Source organism: Spermophilus citellus (assembly GCF_964194105.1).
Source record: "Spermophilus citellus genome assembly, chromosome: 9".
Classification (NCBI taxonomy): Eukaryota; Metazoa; Chordata; class Mammalia; order Rodentia; family Sciuridae; genus Spermophilus; species Spermophilus citellus.
The window spans coordinates 120,244,551-120,265,207 of record NC_138191.1 but is presented as its reverse complement, the minus strand read 5'-3'; the positions used below and the strand labels follow the sequence as shown (position 1 = coordinate 120,265,207).

Here is a 20,657-nt window from a genome sequence, read left to right as displayed (position 1 = left end):
CTGGAAGGACAGTATGTGAGGGGTTTGAACCAGATCTAACTGGTTCTCTGTATCTAATCAACAGTAGAAGTGGAGGTAAGTGGTCTTACTCCCCTTCATTCATCCTTAGGAGTTAGGAGCAGTGACCTGCCTGATTCTGACAAAACACCTGTCAATCTCCACCCTGATGGAGATGTGTGTGTGTGTGGTGGGGGGAGGTTCTGCGCTGAGAAAGACTCAGGTTGATGACACAAAGGAAACTCTTCAAAGGGATGTCACCATTTCAAGGGCATTCATCCTTGCTGGGAGCAACCTGGGAACCCCTAAGCCTCCCTCATCCTTACTGAACCCCTCTGGCTCCCAGGATCTTCATGCGCTAAGCCTCCCTTCCCCCACTGCGAGTCTCCTTCGCACCTTTGCACCCACTAAATTTCAGCTTCCTCTGCAGGTCCCTCGCCTGCCCTCAAAGGTTCTTCTTGCCCTCGGTGAGCATTCTCCAGGTGACTGGGTCATCCCCACCCCCCACCCCCCAGCCGGAGCCTCTCCTACTCTCAGTCACTGAGCACCTCCCTCTCATTTGATCCCTCGGAGCCCTCTTCCCCTCTTCAGTGGGCGCAGCTCCCCCTGAGGCTCCTCCCTCCCCTCGGAGGCTCTGCCGAGTTGCTTCTCTGGAGCTGAGTTGTCTCGCCCACAAGTCCCATCACTCATCGGAAGGCACCTGTAAGCACTTGGAAAACACAGGGACAGATGAGTCTCCTCCTCCTCCTCCTCAAGTCAGTGACGCTCCGTCAGCAGCCTCCTCTTCTCGCTCGCCACACTCTTCTTAGGTCCTCCCCATCTGGTTTCAGAGCGGGCTTCTGGCCCTCCAGACCTTGCCTCCTCCCACCACAGACACCTGCCATCTGACGGAACCTGAGGTAGGGCCATAGAGAATTAGCCAGTATTTGTAAGTGGAACAGCAGGGTCATTTCTGCTGCCAGGAGAGTGGGCAGGACTCACTGCTTTCATTTTTCCAGAGTGACTGAATTCCAAATATGGAGGGTCCCTCTGCGACAGGCAGGGGACCAAGGTGTCTGAGTCCTCAGAGGGCATAAATAGCTAAAGCTCTTGCATTTCTGTCCAGATTCAGCCACTAGCCGGCAATGTGACCCCGGGCAAGGCCCCAAGGCACCGTCTAAGTCTTCCCTTCGTGTAAAGGTGTGGGGACACCTGCTAAGAGGATACAGAGGGGCAAGGAGACGGGCAGGGAAATAATTTTGCACACCTTGGAGTCCAGGAGTCATGGGAGGAGGCAGGCACCAAGATTTGCGTGCTCTGCGGCAGGATTTAGTGTTTGTTTTGCAAGCAAATGGCCGGCCTGGCATGGGACCAACCCAGCCAGATGTCCATTCCCTGGGCTGAAGGGACGCCAAGTCGCCCCTCCATTACCCCAATGAGATGGGAGGGAGTCCTAACGAGACTGCGGCCCAAATCAGGCAGAGCTGATTTGGCCAAGGGGCAGCAGGACGTATGGGAAGGTGAAAGTCAAGCTTCCTGAGTACTAGTCCGTGCTCTGTTACGCTGGGGGCCCCTCCCCGAAGTGGACACTGGATTCTTTGACTTCTAAGCACCAACCTCCACAGTTTTTGACTGAGGGACGAGGTGGAGGAAGATACGGCCCGCTTTTCACCCCAAATTTGTGGAGAAGTGAATGGGGACCTGATGCCCTAACAGCGGAGGTCTGGAGTAAGAACTGGGAAGCTAAAGGGTTTGGGGAAGGTGCTGAAAGCGCAGAGCTGGTGGGGACGGGTTCAGGCTATACCCGTCTCTGATTGGCTGGGATGCCCATCGCTCCGCCCCTGTTCTATAAGACGCTCGGGCGGCGGGTGCAGCGCGGGCGTGGGCACTGCGGCCGCCTCTCTCTCCTCGCGTGCCCAGCGTCCATCCTTTCCGCGGACCCATACCCGCAGGCCGCCGGGGGGCGGGGGATGCCGGGCTGCCGCATCAGCGCCTGCGGCCCAGGGGCTCAGGAAGGGACGGCAGAACCGGGGTCCCCCCCGCCGCCGCCCCGGGAGCCCCTGTCGTCCCTTCAGCCCCCGCCCCCAACTCCGACCTTGACCCGGACCCCAGCTCTGTCCCCGCCGCTGCCGGAGGCGGCCCAGGCGTCAGCTGCGCAGGCCGAGGGTCAGGAGCTGCAGCGCTGGCGCCAGGGCGCTAGTGGGGGCGCTGGGGTCACCGGGGCGGCAGGGGGCGCCGGCGGTGGCTCGGGAGCTGCGGCGGGGGCTGGGGGCCGCGCGCTGGAGCTGGCCGAAGCGCGGCGGCGGCTGTTGGAGGTGGAGGGCCGCCGGCGGCTGGTGTCGGAGCTGGAGAGCCGCGTGCTGCAGCTACACCGAGTCTTTCTGGCAGCCGAGCTGCGCCTGGCGCACCGCGCAGAGAGCCTGAGCCGCCTGAGCGGCGGCGTGGCGCAGGCCGAGCTCTATCTGGCGGCGCACGGGTCGCGCCTCAAGAAGGGTTCGCGTCGTGGCCGCCGCGGCCGCCCTCCGGCGCTGCTGGCCTCTGCTCTCGGCCTGGGGAGCTGCGTGCCCTGGGGCGCCGGGCGGCTGCGGCGCGGCCACGGCCCCGAGCCCGACTCGCCCTTCCGCCGCAGCCCGCCCCGCGGCCCCGCTTCCCCCCAACGCTGAGCTCAGGCGCCCGGACCCCTGGCCACCCAGGACAGGCCATCACCGAGGTGCCAACCAACGGATTGAGGATGCCGGCAGGATGGATGGTGTCACCTATGCTGATGAACAGACTGACCCACGACAGGAAGAGACAGACTGGGGGCCAGGAGCCCAGTAAAGGAGGCTGAGGTGCGGTGTTAGTGGCTGGTGGTTTCAAGGGGCGGTGGGGCTGCAGGGCCCAGGATCTCCTGTCCCTGGGGCTTCTGGCGTCTGCTGAGCCCGTAATAAGGTTGTCCACTGTCCGTGGCCGCCTCTTGCAGACCACCAGGGGGTAAGGGGCAGCACGAAATTCCTGTTATAGAGTTGGACAAATGGAGGGTGCTCGACTCCCCGGAGGGATTTATTTGGTGGCAAACTTTTGCCAGCTGCTGCCGCTGCACTGGCGCAACACCCCACCCTCACCTCTACTTTCCTTGCCTTTTCTGGATCCCTTGGGGCTGTAAGAAGTCTTGCCCTTGAGGCTGCTGTTTTCTGGCACTTGGAGAAAACAGCAGCCTCAAGCCTCAACAATATCAGGACAGAATAATGAGGTCCTAGGATGAGGTGGGGGCTGGCACAGGACTGTATGACTGAGATCTCTTCTGAGCCCCTTTACCATTGGGGGAGATAGAATCCCAGAGAGTTTGAGGATTTGTACCCATCATACTTAAACTTAGACCCTCTGCTTCTTAGAAACAGAGCTTTTCTCATGTTTCATGCAGTTTCATTAAGTATGAGATAATTAGGATGGGATATTTGGCACTTACTCACCTAGCGGCCCTTCTCCCAACTCATCTCTAAGATGGCTCTGCCAGTGATGGAGCCAGGTGTGACACCCTTTAACAGCCCCAAGGGGGCAGGTATGGCATCATCTTCCAGAAAGGTGGGGCTTTAAAGGGCCAGACTAGAAATATGATCTGCTTCTTCCTGTGCAGATGCCCTTCAGATCCTTCATTCCTCTGCCCCCACTCATCTGTGATGGCTTGGCCCTTGCTTCCCTGCTCATAGATAATTGCACCTTCACTTGTTAGTCTGTCAGGTGGGTATCACTACCTCCCAGAAGGGCTATGTGGAAATTAAGGGCAAAGGACTGTCTTCTTCCACTGTAAGTCATGAAAAGATATTTTACTCTTTTAAATCACACCTACAGCCACACACTGCTTCCTCATTTTACAGAATGGAGAGGGATTTTCTCAAGGTCACTTGCCAGGAAGGGACAGAACAAGGAACCCAGTCCTCTGTGTATCCTCATAATATTCTATACTGGGGCTAGAGAGAGCTGACCTCTGGGCCCATCTACAGTGTGACCAAAAACAACTCTGCCCCATCTTTGAATCAGTGTCCTCCTCTCGGACTGTAGCTGTCCTTCTTTGTATCAGGGCTTGAGACTGGAGGGAAGGAAAGTGATGAATCTGTCAGTCTCAGGAATCTTACTGTGAATGGTGAAAGGTTAGCTCCATTGCAGTGATAGACAGGGACCCTCATCTGCCGCCCCCCCCCCCCGCCCCCCAATCGGCTCTTCCTTTTCCTAGGTAACAAACTTTTTGGCTGGTTTCCCAGCTAACAACTAGGCATTCCTGAACCCCTGTTTAGCTGGAGGAAAGCTCTATCTCAGAGCTCTTGAGAAAGTTTGGGGACCAGGGAAACAGTGAGGAACCTTGGCATCTTCTAGTCTCTCCAGAGAAAGAGGACCTTCCAAAGCCACTCTGGTCATTTCAGGTCCAAAGACCAGGACTTTCTGGAGGTGACACAGTGAGGGAGCTCAGGCAGCAGTGCTGGGCTGCAGCTAGGACTGTTTGGTTTCTGGGTCGCAGGAGCAGTTGGTCCAGAGGAGCTTTTAGCTAATGGCATGAAGTGTTCTGTGCCATCAGTTTTGCATTTCTCTGGGATTTGTTGGTAATCAGCTTTATCCTGATTTGAGGGGGAGATAGGTGGATTCGTAGAGAATTAGAGATGATACTCACTGGAGAAAGGGGTGGGTATGTGGAGATTGGTCCTAATGTCACAAGACATCTCTGTCCCTTCCCTTCACTTCCAGGTGCCCCACTGCTTGCCACCAAGGACCTAGGCCCAGGCATAAAGAGCTCAGTGACTTAAACCCCAACTCCTGGTTAGTGTTTTTTCCACTGTTCCTCAGCCAACTAATAAAAGTCACCTTCCCACTCATGCCTGACTGCCACCACCCCACCCCCCACCATAGAGCTGCCTGACTCCATTTTTTCCTCAATCAACAAATATTGATGTCAGTCCAGGGTTTTCAGAATGAGATCAGAATCAGATCAGAGGATCTCTGCTTCTGAGAGCTTGTTTTCCAGCCCTCTTCCAGGCAAACTTCCTTGGCTTCACCATCCCAGAGGACCCTTGGGGTCTAGAAGTTTGTGTTGTTGGAAGGCAATTTTTTAGACCTCCACTAATAACTAGCCCTTTGGCAGGAGACAGACCCTTCCCTTCCTCCTGTGACTTTCTGAACACTTTCTCAGTGGCTACTGGACTGAGTACAGGAATCTTTTGGAGCCTATACTTTGAGGACACTGAGGCTTTCGTGATTGAGGACTGAGGGAAAACAGGAACCTTTCTTCAGGCTGGAGCGTGGGCCTTGGAGACAGTTCAGGGGTCTAGTATGGAACCTTGCTGCCCCATCCTCAGGATTAGCCTCTTCCCTCTCTTGGCAGAGCCCAGCAGTATGTGGGTGCTGCCACCAGAGGGCAGTGTGGGGTTACTTCTCGAGACGTGGGGGCGTGGTCTGGAACGGGTTGGATCCCCAGTGGTGCCGCCACCAACCATCCCCTTTCCTGTAGTCCCGAGGTTTCCTTGACTGAGCTGTAAGGGTGTGCTGAACCAGCGGGTGGTGGCGGTTGGATCGGCCCCGGGGTGGGGGTGTAATTCCAGTGATGGCTTCCTGGGTGGTCAAGCTGGAAACTCAACTTGTGTGCCTCCTAAGTAGGGCGGGGAGAGGCGCAGAGGTGGCCCAGCTCTTCAGGAAGAAGGTCCTTTAGGGAAGACTTCCTGGAAAGAGGTTACCCCTCTGAGTAGAAGGCCGGAATTCTTTCGCTATTTACATATTTGTGTGATGCTGAGGATGGAACCCAGTGCCTCATACATCCTAGGCAAGGCCTCTATCACTGAGCCCCAGCCCCAGGTCGCGTGTTTTTTTTTTTTTGTTTTTTTTTTTTTTTTTGAGACAGGATATCGCTTAATTTCCCAGTCTGTCCTCGAATTTGCAATCCTCCTGCCTCAATCTGCGAGTCCCTGGATTACAGGGGTGTGTCCCCATGGCGCTATTCATAGATTTTGTTACAATGATAATTGATCAGAACATCCTGTCCTGGCACCACTTAGCAACAGAGGTGGCCTAGAGATTAGGCTGAACTGAGAGGTTGTGTCTAAACTGCTCCAGTCCTGCAGTGAGCAGTGACCTGGAGGAGCCCCACCCCACAGCCAAATCCCTTGAGAACAATTCAGGTGTCTCTGAGCTGGAGAACTGAAGGAGAGGCTCCCAGTTTTATGGCTTGCCAGAGAGGAAGTATTTAGGAAAGCTGGGAAATTCCCAACCTGTTTCTTCTCCCATTATTCTCTGACCACACCCTGGCCAGGAGTGATGAGGGAGGGGAAGCCTTGGGTCTGGAATAGTAAATTAACCACCTCCTCCATGATAGGCACTGTGCTAAGCACTTCACACTCATTATTTATTTTTTTTCTCCCAACCACTCTGCAAAATAAAGGTTATCCCCATTCCCACAGATGAGGATAACCAGGGTCAGGGAGGGCAGATGACTTAGTCAAAGACATAGAACCTGTAAGTGAACCCTTAAACATTAGGCATGCTAATGATGGCTCCATTGCCAGGGGTATCACTGGGCTCTCACCTGGCAGGTGACAAGAGTAACACACTCCCTGGTGTACAAAAAGGGCCCAGGTGGAACAAAATGACCTGAGATTCAGTACTGGCCTGAAACTTTTCAGCTGAGGAATTTGGGGCAATGACTTCTCTTTTCCAAGTCAGTTTCTTCTATTTGTTTTTGTACTGGGCCGGAGGTGCCTAGGATGGAGCTAACTTCTGGGTGTTAAATGAAAAGTCCCACTAAGTGCCTAGCACATACTGGAGGTCTGTGCATGATGGAACCACTCTGCCTAGGCCCGAAGAGGCTGCCAGAACAGCCTCTAGTCTGTGGGGCAGGGTGGGCCTTGGCTTCTCTACAGCAGAGCAGCTCCACATCAGGAATCCCTGGAACGTCCCTCCCCTCCACTGGGCCCTGGAGAACTCCTTAAGGGGAGAGGTGGAGGAGAGGCAGGCTTTTCATCCCAGGAACATTCCATTCTAGCTGCTCAGACCAGTGGGGATCCCAGCCAAGGACAAAGGCCCAAGGGAACCTCTGCTTTCTCCTTGAGCCCCTCCTTAAGAGGGGCCTTTGTGGAAAGCTGGTGCCAGAGGTAGTCGCTGAAGTGTTGGGCTGGGGTTGGGTGGCTGTGGGAAAGAGATCATTAAAACTCTTGGAATTATTCTTTCCAGCTCCTCCTAGCTCCTCAGAGCCTCTACTCAATGGATCTGAACTCCTAGATTCTGCTTCTTCCCTGGACACCTTCAGGAAGACTTTGAGAATTGCCCCTACCTGACCTCAGTGCCCTCCTGTCTGGAGCCACCACTTCACCATGGCAAAGGGCTGGGTTCTGGGGAACTTGCCCACGCACTATGAATTTCTCTACATGCACCACATTTGGCTTTGCTCTGTATGATTGAAGATGGTAACACAGGGCCCTGAGATGCAATCAGATTATTTGAGAGTGTAGCAAACATTTTCAAAGTGACAACAAAAAGGACCTGTCTTTAAAGGTAGAGTCATCATTCTTAAGTCACAGAACAGCTGGAGTCCCCATCTGGTAGATATCAGTTGCTTCTGAATCTGATGTTTGAGGGAAAACCCTGGTCTGAGAAATGCCTGTTTCCCTGTCCACTGTCCTCTTCTCCCCACCTGAGGGTGTGCCTGAGGCCCCTCAAGACAATCAGCTGCTGCCTCCCAGGGGACACACCCCTTTCTCTGGAAGAGGTAATGGCAACATAAAACTCCTAAGCAACATTTTAAATACAAGAAGGCTATATATTTATTCATAAAGTATCCTGCTAAAGAGGGAAAGTGCACATTTATTCACATACAGCTCAGAACTTGTAAAATTCTGCAAGCAAATGGATATTGAATCAGTCCCCTGACATATGCATTCAGGAAGAATAAATTTCAATAATATGAGGCCAAGGTGTGTGGTTTTGAGGTCCCCTTTGCAAGTGTCTTTGCTGCCTTCCCTTTGTGTCTGTCACTGCTATTTCAGTTGACAGTTCCATGAGCAGATTCTGTTTAGTTTGGCAGTCTGTGCCTGTCAACTGGTTTGCAGAGACTGATACTTTCCTTAACCTTTTTCACAGTTCACCCTCCCAAAGAAGTCACCTCAGTTAAAAGATCTGATGTGGAAACTGAGGGACAGGAATGTGTGTGTGAGATTGTATGACGAGGGGGGAGGTTGTCCCCATTATTGATAACATGGCATCATGACAGCCTATGGGGTTGTTAGTGACTGCTTGTCTAGCAGGATCCCCAGAGGAGACAGGCACACTCAAACTGGGAAGTTTTAGCAAGTACTTTTTCCAACAGTGGGTGCTGGGCTTATTAAGAAACTAACAAGTTGACTAACTGTAGCTCCATGTAACTAGCATGATGCGGCCCTGGGTTCCATCCTCAGCACAGGAAACAAACCAACAGGGAAGGAAAAGAAATTAGCCAGGGATGGTGCATGTCTGGGGGCTCCAAGGTGGAAAGACTTTAGTCTCCTGGGCCTGAAGGGGCAAGGGAGGCAACTGTGGCCAACCATGACAATCTGGACCAGGGGGAATAAACTTTTCCTCCTTCCTGTCTCCTCAGGGCCTCTCTTGTCAAGCGTCAGGGAACAAGGGAGCCATTGATGCCCTGGGTAGATGGCAGCCTCCCCAGGGACAGGCCTGAGGATGATGGAGAGTGGATCTGGAGGGGCCAGCCATAGCACTGTTTCTTCCCTCTGGAAAGCCTAGGTGGGTTGTTATTGCTCCAGAGAAGATGGAAGAAAGGACAGGAGCTTTCTCCCTCAGCTCCTCACTGGCTCTGACCCTAGTTCTTGATTCCCACCTGTCCTGACATATCAGGTCGCTGCAGGAATTGTCCACAGAGAAATAATGTCAGCCACTGAGTCAGTGTTTTTCTCAAACCCGGAAACTGCACCACTCCCGAACACACCCACAGGCATGCTGTTGCCACCGTGGGTCCAGGACAGTCACCACAAGCCATGGCAAGAAAATGTACATCTTGGCAGACTACTATGCCAGTCAATCATAGGAAAATGACAAATGTCACAATAATGTCAAGCATGCCCTGCCACATATATGTACAGGAGACACCATCATGATCAACCACATGAAATCACAGTGTAGGGAGAGGAGTCAGTCAGATCTCCTTGACCAGTTTTCTCATGTGTAAAGTAGAAACACTTGCTCTTCTCTTGTGGAGTTGCAGGATGAATGAGAATGATTGGAAAGACCGGAGTCAAGTGCCTGGCCTGGCGCCTGGCCTGGAGTAAAGCGCAAGCCAGATAGCAGCTGTTCCTGAGGACTCCTGTCTCACACGCCCCGGCTCCCTCATGCTGGTGCAAGCAGGCACCTGGGCACCAGCGAGCACACCCACTGCCCAGGGGCAGCCAGACACCCTTAAGCACATGCACCCTCCTTCAGACGTGCAAACAAGTCCCCTCAGCCTGGAACACTCTTCCTCAGGCAGTCCTGTGGCTTGCTTCCCACCGCCTATGTCTTTGTTTCAACCCATGTCGTTTTTTTAAATGAGGTTCACCTTGATGTCTTAAAATTTGCAAACCCTAGCTCTTCCAATCCCTTGCTTAGCTATATATATCTTTATGCTAAGATAATGAGGTAGACAAAATAAATCCTGACCTTCTAAGACCACAAAGGCAGGGGTGTCTGTCTTGTCTGATATAGTCCCAACACCGGAACAGTAACCTGCACCCACAGGCTAGATGCAGCATGTACACGCGTGTGCTGCGTGGGTTTCTGATTTTCTCACCTCCTAAAACAAGCACCTCCAGGTGAGCTCCACTCCCACAACCTGAACCTGCTGCTTACACTGAGTCCCTCTCATGCCCGGGCTCAAATGGTCAAATTGGGAGGTGGGACGAAGTTTGTTCCTCCCAGGACCCAAGTTGGGTGGGCTTGGCTGGGATACTTTTGCTGTCATCAGCCTTGTGAGTGCCCTGCCAGCCCCTTAGAGCCCAGCAGGAACCCACAGAATAGGTGAGGTGGCTGGACTCACCTTGATGACCTGAGGTGTCCTTTGGGGCCTTGTTTTCCCCACCCTGGCTGGAACCATCAAAGTCACCACTTCAGAGGCCCCTAATGAGGCTAAATATATTAAGGGCTTTGCAATCCCTGGATCAAAGAGACCAGGTAAACAGTGGGCAGCGTCCAGGGGTGAGTGGCTGATGCCCTGAGGGAACAGCTCCCCCAGACAACCTGGCTTGGCCCCAGCTGGGTTCAGAAAGGAAAGACCCTGTCCCTCCCAGGGGACCTGCTATTCAGAGCACTTGTAGGTGGAAAGGAAGGAAGAGGATTGAGGGAGACTCTCCTAGATGGGGGACCCTACCTGGACTCTAGGGGACCCAAGAAGTCCCCCAGTCTCAGCTGCCATTACTGGAGGGTCCTTCACTCCAGATTCATCCAGTGAGTTCCCACCTGCTCTGGGCAGAGCTGGAATTAAGCAGCCCTGGGCATTGCAGTATGAGGCAAGGTCTGGGGCTCCTAGGACCCTAGGTAGGAAACCTGGGGCAATTGAAACATTTCATCTTTAATGAGAGAATCCTAGACTCAACAAGCTGCGGGTGCAGGACACTGAAAAACACAAGCTGTTAGGCTGGGGCTGGTGCAGAGGGAAGGCGGGGCCACCCTGCAGCCATGTCCAGACCTCAGACCCCACCTCCCCTCCCAAGATAGAAGCCAGACTCAGACTGGGAGGATCCTTCTCCCAAGGCTCAGTGTAGACAATTTTTATTGGTAGGTAGTAACAGTGCAAAATAGCAACGAACCCAGAGGAGTGGAAAAGGAGGTGAGGGTAGGGCTCCCCCGCGTGTCAGAGTCCTCTAGCCAAGCCAGTGGGGTGGGACAACTCAAATTGCCTGTGAAACTTTTGGCCCAGCACCTTCCAAAGGACAAGCTCCCAGGCAAGCAGGGCTTCTCACCATACAAGGGAAAGAAGGACACACTGGGAGGGTCGGACTACATCTCCTAGCTGCACACCTCGGGCCCACTGCATACTCCCCGCCCCTCAAGAGGAAGGCTTCACAGCTTGGGGTATGGGTTTCAGGAGATTGGGTCAAACCCTCCCTCCCCAAACCCAGGTATTTGCCTTATGCCTCATGCCTCAGTTTCCCTCCCCCAAGTGATTAGCCAGGTTGGGCCACCAGACTCAGTGGTTCAGCCTGACCCAAAGTGAGTCACCCTCATCACATACCAGTCTCTGGGCTGGCTGACCCTAGTCAAAAAGATTCTTTCTAGGCCATGGAAATAAACCCAGGGTGCTGAACATTGAGGCTACCTCCTAAACTTGCTTTGTATCCTAAAGGCAATGGACTCTCAAAACAAGTAGCCCCGCAATAATGCTGATCCAAAAATGCGGTGCAGTAACCAAAGGGTCCTCCTGCCAAGAATCTGGCTTGGCCTGAAGCCCACAGAGGCCTCCTTCAGTGAAGTCTGCTGTGTTCCATCGAAGGCCCAACCCTGCAGGAGTGCTGGGCTGGCTGGCACAGCCTGCTTGTCTCTCGCCATTTCCTCCACATAGTCCTGGTGACCCCACCCCAGCCCATGAGGCCCAGTCCCTTCTGGCCAGGGTCATAGTCAGTTACAAGGCAGCCAGGTGGGATAGGAGTGGGCCCGAGCCAGTAGGGGCTGCACAGGGGTTACATAGTAGTTGACGGTGGCTGGCATAATCCCATCATGGCCTGGAGGGCGCCAGGCCAGAGCAGCAGCGGCAGCTGGGCCCTGCTCAGCCAGTGCCTGGAGTGCCAGTGTGGCAATGAGGTCCAGTGTCTGGCGGCGCTCATGGTTCATGAGGCACACGGTGCTCTCGTTGACCACCCGGTGCAGTGTCACCAAGCAAGCATAGCGGCGGGCTGCATCGGCCCCGCCGAAGTGAGCTTCCAGGTAGCGCTCCAGCGTGCGCTGCTGCTCCACCAGGTCGGGAAAGTCGATGAAGAAGCGGGAGCACATGTACCGTTGTAGGGCACGCACATCAGTGCTGGGCTGTGGCCGGAAACCCCGCACCAGGAGGTGACAGTACTTGAGGAGGCCACCGCCACGGATCTCCTCAGGGCTGCGTGTGGCGATGACCTGGTGCCGCAGGTGCTCCAGGGCCTCTGCAAAGTCCCCATACAGACTTTCACCTGTCACAGTTGGATGGAAGGCCTCAGACATGGGGGTGGATGAGCACTGGCCAAAGAGCAGGAGGGAGTCTAGGATTATCTGGAAGGAGTCGACGCTGAACTCGAACTGTCGCCTCACAGAGTCCACGAACTTGAGCTCCACATTCTTGCCACTCTTGTTGGACAGCGAGATGAGGCTCCAGCGGTCTGTGTCTGTGCACACCTTCACCAGCTTCTGCACGTACGCTTCCTTGAGTGTGAGTGGTGTAATCTTGGCCCGGCTCACGCCGGCTGGCAGGAAGTCCAACAGGCAGGCCAGCACCACTGCCTTGGTCAGCTGGAAGGATGCCTCACTATGCAGGTCCACCCTGAACACCAGGTCCAGGTCCTTGTAGCCCAGGCCACTTTCAGGGTGCAGCACGTGGCTAGCGGCTGAGCCATGCAGTCGCACACTGTGCACGTGGAGTCCTTGCTCCTCCAGGCTGTTTCGGACCACCTGCAGAGGGAGGGAAGGGCATTAAAGAGCAGTGTCAGGAGCCTCGCCTCCCAACGTCTGCACGCAGGACTTCGAGGTAATCGTTACAGTATCATCGTCTACTGTTGCCCATGTACCAGCTGCTGTGCCTTTGGAAAGTCATAGACCTTTCTGAAAGCCTCGATTTGCCAAATCTGGAGAATGATCCATTTGAAGGTATGACTCAGAAGAGCAAGTAAGAGCAAACACAAGCACAGAATTTACCAAGCACCAGGACCTGATCGAAGCACTTTCAACGTTAAGATATAAATTTGCTTAATTCTCACAATAACCCAATGAGGTAGGTACTATTATTTCCACTTTGCAGATGGGGAAATAGAAGCACAGAGAGACCAGGTTTTACCTAAAGTCACATAATTGGTGAAAGAAAAGCTAGGAATTAAATTTAGACAGAGCCTTGTGTGGTGGTGCATGCCTGTGATCGCAGCTGCTAGGGAGCCCGAGGCAGGAGGACTGTAAATTTAAGGTCAGTCTCAGAAATTTAGCAAGACCCTGAATCAAAATGTAAAGGACCGGGGGCTGGGGATGTGGCTCAAGCGGTAGCGTGCTCGCCTGGCATGCGTGCGGCCCGGGTTCGATCCTCAGCACCACATACCAACAAAAGATGTTGTGTCTGCCGAGAACTAAAAAATAAATATTAAAAATTCTCTCTCTCGCTCTCTCTCTAAAAAAAAAAAATAATAATAATTAAAAAAAAAAATGTAAAGGACCGGGGATGTAACTCAGTGGTAGAGCTCCCCTGGGTTCAATCCCCAGTACTAAAAAAATAGGAAAGTCCCCATCTTAACTACCTACCTATCGAAAACTGCAAATAAAATCCTTAGCATTGTTCTAGGCACTGTGTTAACTGCTCAAATGTTCTGGGAATATAGTTAGTAGTTCACATGCATTACCACATTAAGCCTCATGATAATCTTATGTTTAGCATTACTATTTCAATCCACAGATGGGACTTGTGGACAGAGAGGGTAAGAAACATGTCCAAGGTCACAGAGGAGACAGGCTGAGACTAGAACCCAGACTGGTTGGATTGCCAAGCCATGCATGTTCTTTTGACTCATTTCATCCTTATAAGGACCCAATGAGGCAAACACTATATTCATTTTGCAGATGAGGAAACTGAGGCCTATGATGGTGAAACACCTAAGGCTCAAAGGAGAAGCCATTCAGAAATAGCAGGGCTGGAAGGCCAGACCTTTTCACTGTTGAGAAAGGGGAGGGGTAAAGCCTCCAGAAGCCTCCCATGCCAACCGGGAAGAGATGGAGGACCCATCTCAGAGTCCCAGGGTTGACTGTACAGGAACAGCACAAGCAAACCTCTAAGTCTGCTTGAACCTGGTCCTTTAGCTCAGGGCATCTCCCCAGTTCAAGGCAACAGGTGGGGAAAAGAAGCTGGGGTCAGGGCTGGGATTGTGGCTCAGCAGTAGAGCGCTTGCCTAGCATGGGCAGGATCCGGGTTCGATCCTCAGCACCACATAAAAATAAAGGTATTGTGTTGTGTCCATCTACACCTAAAAAAAAATATTAAAAAAAAAGAAAAAGCCTGGGGTCAGACCGTAGGTGTTCTCAGCACCCAAAGTACTTCACACACTGTCCTGAAAGTGACCAGGCAGCATTCCTGCCCTGAGTGACTCTGCAACCCCGCCTTGCTGCCAAGTCAGCGCCCAGCTCTGGGTGGTTGTTCGCCTGCCTCCCAGGGAATTACTGCAAAGAATGCACCTAAGTGCTGAGGAGGCAAGCCGCGCGGTGGGGCAATCTGAGGCGGGCGGCTCCCTCCAGGAAGGCTTCCTGGGGAGTTGTCATGGCAATGGAGCGTAAGTAACTGGCCATCAGAAGCATGCAGGACCAGGGGTAGGGTGGAGGAGAGGAGTACAGTGGTTAGGTACTCAGGGAGGGCCAGGCATTGCACTTGACTAAAATCTATGGGGAGCTAGGATGTGGCTCAGTAGTGGCTCATTCTTAGATTTTGCAAGGCCCTGGGTTCAATCCCCAACATAGGGGAGATGAAACCAAACCAAATAACCATGGGGGACAGATCTTTATCGTCTTTGTGTTATAGACAGGAGCAAAGTCACCTGCTCTCCATCACATGGAGGTGCCTTCAAGCCCAGGTATGACTAGCTCCAAAGACTGTCCTTTATGGGCTGGGGATGTGGCTCAAGCGGTAGCGCGCTCTCCTGGCATGCATGCAGCCCGGATTCGATCCTCAGCACCACATACCAACAAAGATGTTGTGTCTGCCGAGAACTAAAAAATAAATATTAAAAATTATCTCTCTCTCTCTCCCCCTCTCTCACTCTCTTTAAAAAAAAAAAAAAAAAAAAGACTGTCCTTTATTTCGGGGGGCAGGGATACCTGGGATTGAACTCAGGAGTACTCAACCAATGAGCCCCATCCCCAGCCCTATTTTGTATTTTATTTAGAGACAGGGTCTCACTGAGTTGCTTAGCACCTTGCTTTTTGCTGAAGCTGGCTTTGAACTTATGATCCTCCTACCTCAGACTCTGATTACAAGTGTGTACCACTGAGCACCCTCATCCTCTTTAAAAAAAAAAAACTTTTGGTGCTAGAATGGAACCCAGGGCTTCTTCATGCTAAGCATTTGTTCTGCTACTGAGCTACATCCTCAGCCCAGCCTATCCTCTTCCTCCAGTCCCAGGATTCAGAAGGAGCACAGACTAATTAATCTTCCTTCCCTTCCCTAGCTTCAAAGTGAGAGTAACCCTGAAATCACTGAAGCCCAGAGCCAGAGTAGTTGAGGAACAGGAAGGTGGGGTTGGGGGACTCTTAGCCAGAGAGGGCTAGTCCTTGCAACCAGCCTGTGGGATTTCTAACTCATACCTACCTGGAAGCTGTGCCCAGGTAAGCCAATAAGAGAAGGGGGCCAAAGACCTCAGTCAAAGGACCCTGCCAGACCTGCAGATCAGACCAGCCCCCTCCCTGAGTCCCATTAGAGCTGACTGGGCCTTACTCAGTGCCAGCTCCTGTTCCCAGGCTGGTGCCCACCCAAGGGCATGGCATCTGTCCTGGTGAGTAGGTAGTAGTACCCTCATTAAATCCCCTGCGTCAGGGCCATGGGGCCAGCTGTGTCAGCCAGCCAGCAGCTGTTGTCTCTTTCCCAGGTGTGACTACAGCCAGTTTGGCAGGCAGTTTCTAGATACTGCCACACCCAAGGACTGCAGGGCAGCTTGCAGCCTCCTGAATCAGACTTTCCAGCCACAGAGGGGGCAGTGACTGTACCTTCCTTTCTCCTATGCCAAGGCCCTCCCCAGAACTGTTCTGCTTCAGGGCTGCTGCTGAGACCTGCAGGAAGACTGATAGGCACTGTCAGCCAGCAGGCTTACAAAATTGCAAAATTGCCCTATGGCTGCAGCTGGGGAGCTCAGACTGTCTGGTTTAATTCTCTGTGCCTAGAGAAGGCAAAGGACTTGTCCAAGGTCACATAGCTAGTAAGTGGCTGAGCTTAACTAGAACCAATTCTCCCAGAGCTATAGGTGGGAGCGGGGGCTCTTTATAAGAGGGAGTTCCCTTCAGCTCAGATACAAGTAAGGATCACATCTCTACTGCTCAGATTGTTTCAAGAGCAAAGCCTGTGGGGTGCAGAAGGAGAACAGTTCCAGTTCTTGAGCCACAAGAGAACTCAGCACTGATGAAAAGTTTTGACCAGCACCTCCCTCCCTTCCCCATGTCCCCACCCCTTGCTTACATCCCTGACAGCTTCTGAAGCAGCCAACTGCAGATTCTTGCCAGGAGACAGACTTTCTTCCCTGTGAAGGTGGCTGAACAGGCCAGGTGAAGACACCTGTTCCCTTTGGAGTTTGGAACCAGAAAAGGTGTTGGCAAGCAGTCTAATCCATCCCTATTTGACAGACAGGGGCACTGAGCCCAGCAAAGGCAACTGACAAAAGTTCAGGCCCTGAACCCAGATGCCCAACCTCAGTCGCAGTCCAGCTCTGAAGTCTCCACCCCACATCCAACAGCTTCCTGGTCTGTAATATCTCTGCTGCTGGTGTGTGTGTGTGTGTGGGGGGGGCGGAGAACCACACTGTACCACTACCACATGGTGAAGTTAGGTCCTGCTGACTGCAATCTCCCTGACCTGGCCAGGAGCACCTGAAGGCAGAGAGGCTGAGAACTAGTCACATTTGTGCCCCTAGTGTCCTGCACAGGGCATGGGAACAGAGCGGACACAGTTTGAATCATATTTGTCCCTGTACAGGGGAGCTGTCACAGTGATGCTCAGGGGTTGGGGGAGGGCAGGGTTGACCCTGCATCCCAGGGAGAAAAGCCTTGGCTGGTTTCCCAATCACCCAGATGACAGGGAGCCTTGAGGAATGCCTCTGCTCCGCTGGGGCTGCCTGTGAGTCAGCCTAGGAAAATCTGCCCGGCCCCCTACTGCTCCGTTCCTGGTTCCTTGGGAGGGAGGGTAAGGTAATCCCCCAGCAGGCCCTTCCCCCTCTGCAGGAGGTAAGGTGGAGGAGGCAGGAGAATGGCCTGCTTTTTCTAGCCTGTTTGAAAAGCTACCAGGACACTCAGCATTGGATCCCCCCACCCACATCAGGGGCCTCCTGATAGACCTAGACCTTCAGCTTGAGAGCCAGAGAAGTGGGAAAACCTTGAACCTGCAGCAACCTTCTCCTGGGAAGGTCCAGGATTACCTGGGTTTGATTTTCACTCATTAGGTAACCTTAGATAGCTCAGTGCCCCTCTTGGGGTCTGTTTCCTCAGCTATAACATGAGTACAACAATTACCATCCTCTTATGGCTCAGAACATAACCATGCCTGGGCTATACAGATGAAAGAGCAGTTCCGGAGTTGAAAATCAGAAAAAGGGAAGAGGTTCGAAGGAGAGAGGATGCCACAATTCTCTCTCTCATCTGTCCTTCAGGGGAGAGATGGGGGTAGACTTGGGATGGCCATCTTTTCCAATCTTGGGGAGAAAAGGAATATCTAAAACTAGACACTTCATATTGCCCTCAGGGGTGGAGTCTCAGCTCTGGCCTCGTACTTAATTAATCTCCTCTCGCCCGCAACCCCAGTGACATCGAGGAAGTCACTGACGAGGATTTCTAGGCTTTTCCACTTAGCCAGGGGTTCTTAAGCCAAGGGCTGTGGGAGTGCAAAGACAGAGCCCCTAAAACCTTGAGAGAGTGAAGGGGGAGAAGGCCCAGAGATGCTGAGTGGAGGAGGAAAAGCTATTTTGGACCCAAGCATGCATATTACCGGGGGAAGAGTGCCTGAGGGCCGGAGAGTCCCTCCATCCCCTCTCCTAGCCTAGGCCTGGGTGAGTAGTCCCGGGAGAATTAGGGCTCCTCCCCGCCAAAGGAGGGGGAACGGGAAATCCAAGTGGGGAAGGTTTATTAGGTACAGAGAAGACATATCCAATTTTACAGCACCTGTCCCCGTTCCCCAGTTTCTCGACTGTCCCAGTAAATCGAACCGACCCTGGTGCTTTCCAGCCTAGGGATAGACCCCCCCTTGACCCCGCCCAGCGCCCTCTCACCTGCACGATCTGCCGGGGCTGCACGCTCAGCGTGGGGAAGTTGCCGCGCCCGTGAATGGGAATCGGCTCGCTCAGGAGCGCGTCCAGCCGCTTCACCTGTGGCCAAACCAGCCTGCTCAGGTGCCTGGGGGAGTTTGATGAGGCCTCCGGGTCGGGGCCGCTGCCTGCCGGGGTAGCCGGGGCAGCCGTGGCCACTGCCGAGGCCGCGGCCGTCCCCACCTGCGCAGCCGCCCCCTCCAGGCGCTCAGCTCCGCTCTCCGACGGCATCATTCGCCCGGCCCCGAGCCCCGACCGCAGAAACCGGGGGTGGTTAAGGGGAGGAGGGCAAGGAGAGCGCTGGGCTGGGGCCAAGGCTGGGGCGGGGAAGCAGGGACGGGGCGACAGCGAGGCAAACCCAGGGCACACCTCTGTCGGCAACGGCTAACCGACCCTAGAGCCTGCGGTGCCGGGCTCAGCGGACTCTTATAGGCCGCGGGCGACGTGCTCATTGGTCCGGGCATCTGTCACACAGTGGGAACGCCCCGCCTCTAGGCCTCCCTGCCATTGGTCAACAGAACTTTGCAGGTGAGTCACTATTCCTTGAGGAGATTTTGATTGGTTGGAAGGCACGCCGCTGCCCCGCCCTCCCGCTCAGGCAGAATTCCCTCCTTTGGTCCTCAAAGAACTTCGGTTAAACGTGATTGGACCCCGCGGGCCTGCTTTTAAAGGGACCGTGCCCCTCGAGGGCAGAAGGCAGGGGAGTGATTACTAGTTTGTAGCAGAGTCAAGACCACTGAGGTATGTTTGTTTGTTTTTCTTCTTGAGCTGGAAGAAATTGAGGAATCGCCTGGCCTGGTCCTGCTCATCCGCTATTTTTCAGAAGCCCGAAGAAATCGTGCCGCTTGCTCAGTGTTCCTCCTACTCGCCAACTGTGTTCCAGAGGAGAAGCAAGGTAAAGCACTCTTGTGGATAACGGGTAGATGCTCCCTCTCCTGATTGGTCCTTGCAAATCACAGCATGAACAGCGTTCAAGTACCAGTTTAGGTTCGGTGAAATTGAAGTGGGAGTGGTTCCTTCAACCTCCCACAGCAAGTGAGTGTCACCGTGGTCCACGGGTATAGAATCTGTAGAGTATTCTCTTTCCACTGCGCCTGTGCTGACCTAGGACATTTTTAGGGCTAGAGGATGGATACCATGTTTACATGTTTTTCTCTCCGCTTTATAAAGCCTAGAAGGTGAGACTTATTGTAATGGTTACTTTTGAATTAATCATTTTTCCTGATTTTAAATATATGTACTGTGGCAAAAATTCAGAAATTGAGGCCACCTGATTCATCACTACAATATTTTTTCTTAAATATAATTGTCCTAGTAATATATCAAGTTAAATATCTTTTTCCTAACATTCTCCCATTCTCCTGTAAAGCAGGTTGTGAAAGAGTAATATGACCAATTTACAGAAGGAGAAACCAAGACCTAGAAGAGTAAACTACACCCAGAGGTTACCAGCCTGACTTGATGCACCAGGGACTAGAATTCAGGAGCCTAACTCTCAGATCAGAGCAGCCATTCTGGAGTTTAGTTCAAGCAAGATGCTACCCTTGTCTATCTTCAACTTGGAGGCCTGAGGGCATCCTGGCCCTCAGAGAGGTGACTTATAGCTTGTACCACTGTTGGCCATGTGATCTTGGGCAAGTCCAAGTCCTTGCTTGCTATTCTGTTTTACTTTCTTTTCTTTTTCTTTTCTTTTTTTTTTTCTTTTTTTATCACCGAGGAATTGAAACCTGGGGCACTCTACCACTGAGATTCATCTCCAACACACACCCCCTCCTTTTTTAAATTTTGAGACAGGTTCTCACTAAATTCCCCAGACTAGCCTCAAGTTTTTGATACTTATGCCTCAGCTTCCCTAGTAGCTGGGTTTACATGCCACCAGGCCCAGCCTGTTTTACCTTCTGTTGAAAGATAAACAACAGATAAGAAATCTCCTTAGGTTGAGTCCAGTCTCCAAACTCTAACCCTAAGTCTTCCTGAGGCTACTGATGAGAGAGCTTGAGATTCAGCCACAGCACTGGAAGGGAAAAAGGGAACCTAATATTTACTGAATAACTACTATGTCCAGATCATTTTACATAATGACTTCTAATTCTTAAAAGTATACCTCAGGATGTGGTATCATTGTTCCCAATTTACAGATGAAGGAATTGAGGCTTAGAGAAATCAAGTGATAAGCCCAAGGTCAAACAATCACTGGGATGGAACCAAGAGCCTTGAACATACTAGGTAGGCAAATGTTCTGCCACTGAACTCTATCCCTAGATCCTTTCTAGAACTTTATAATGTAGAGAGACACTAGTGAAGAAAAAAAAATTAAGGCATTTCAGATAGTGATAAGAAGAAAATAAAACAGGGTCATGGGAGAGACAATAATGCTGTATGTGAGGGAGGGACAGAAAGAACTAGGGAAATCAATGTACATTGTTAGATGCTGTGATCATGGAAGACCTCTGTAACAAGGTGATGTTTCCATTGGGTCTGTCA

General features: G+C 52.6%; 2 protein-coding genes across 2 annotated transcripts; one reads left to right on the top strand and one right to left on the bottom strand.

The window, feature by feature from the left end:
• The first annotated feature begins 1,836 nt into the window (after positions 1-1,836).
• On the top strand, positions 1,837-7,896 carry TRNP1 (TMF1 regulated nuclear protein 1). The gene is made up of 2 exons (XM_081308533.1): positions 1,837-2,807; positions 7,168-7,896. The coding sequence occupies exon 1, from the start codon at positions 1,947-1,949 to the stop codon at positions 2,637-2,639; it is 693 nt and encodes a 230-aa protein (XP_081164659.1). The 5' UTR covers positions 1,837-1,946; the 3' UTR covers positions 2,640-2,807; positions 7,168-7,896.
• A 2,836-nt stretch (positions 7,897-10,732) lies between these two features.
• On the bottom strand, positions 10,733-18,640 carry TENT5B (terminal nucleotidyltransferase 5B). Its single transcript, XM_081308800.1, has 2 exons — positions 18,138-18,640; positions 10,733-12,594 (listed from the first exon to the last, which is right to left on the bottom strand). The coding sequence occupies exons 1-2, from the start codon at positions 18,405-18,407 to the stop codon at positions 11,575-11,577; spliced, it is 1,290 nt and encodes a 429-aa protein (XP_081164926.1). The 5' UTR covers positions 18,408-18,640; the 3' UTR covers positions 10,733-11,574.
• Positions 18,641-20,657: the final 2,017 nt, after the last annotated feature.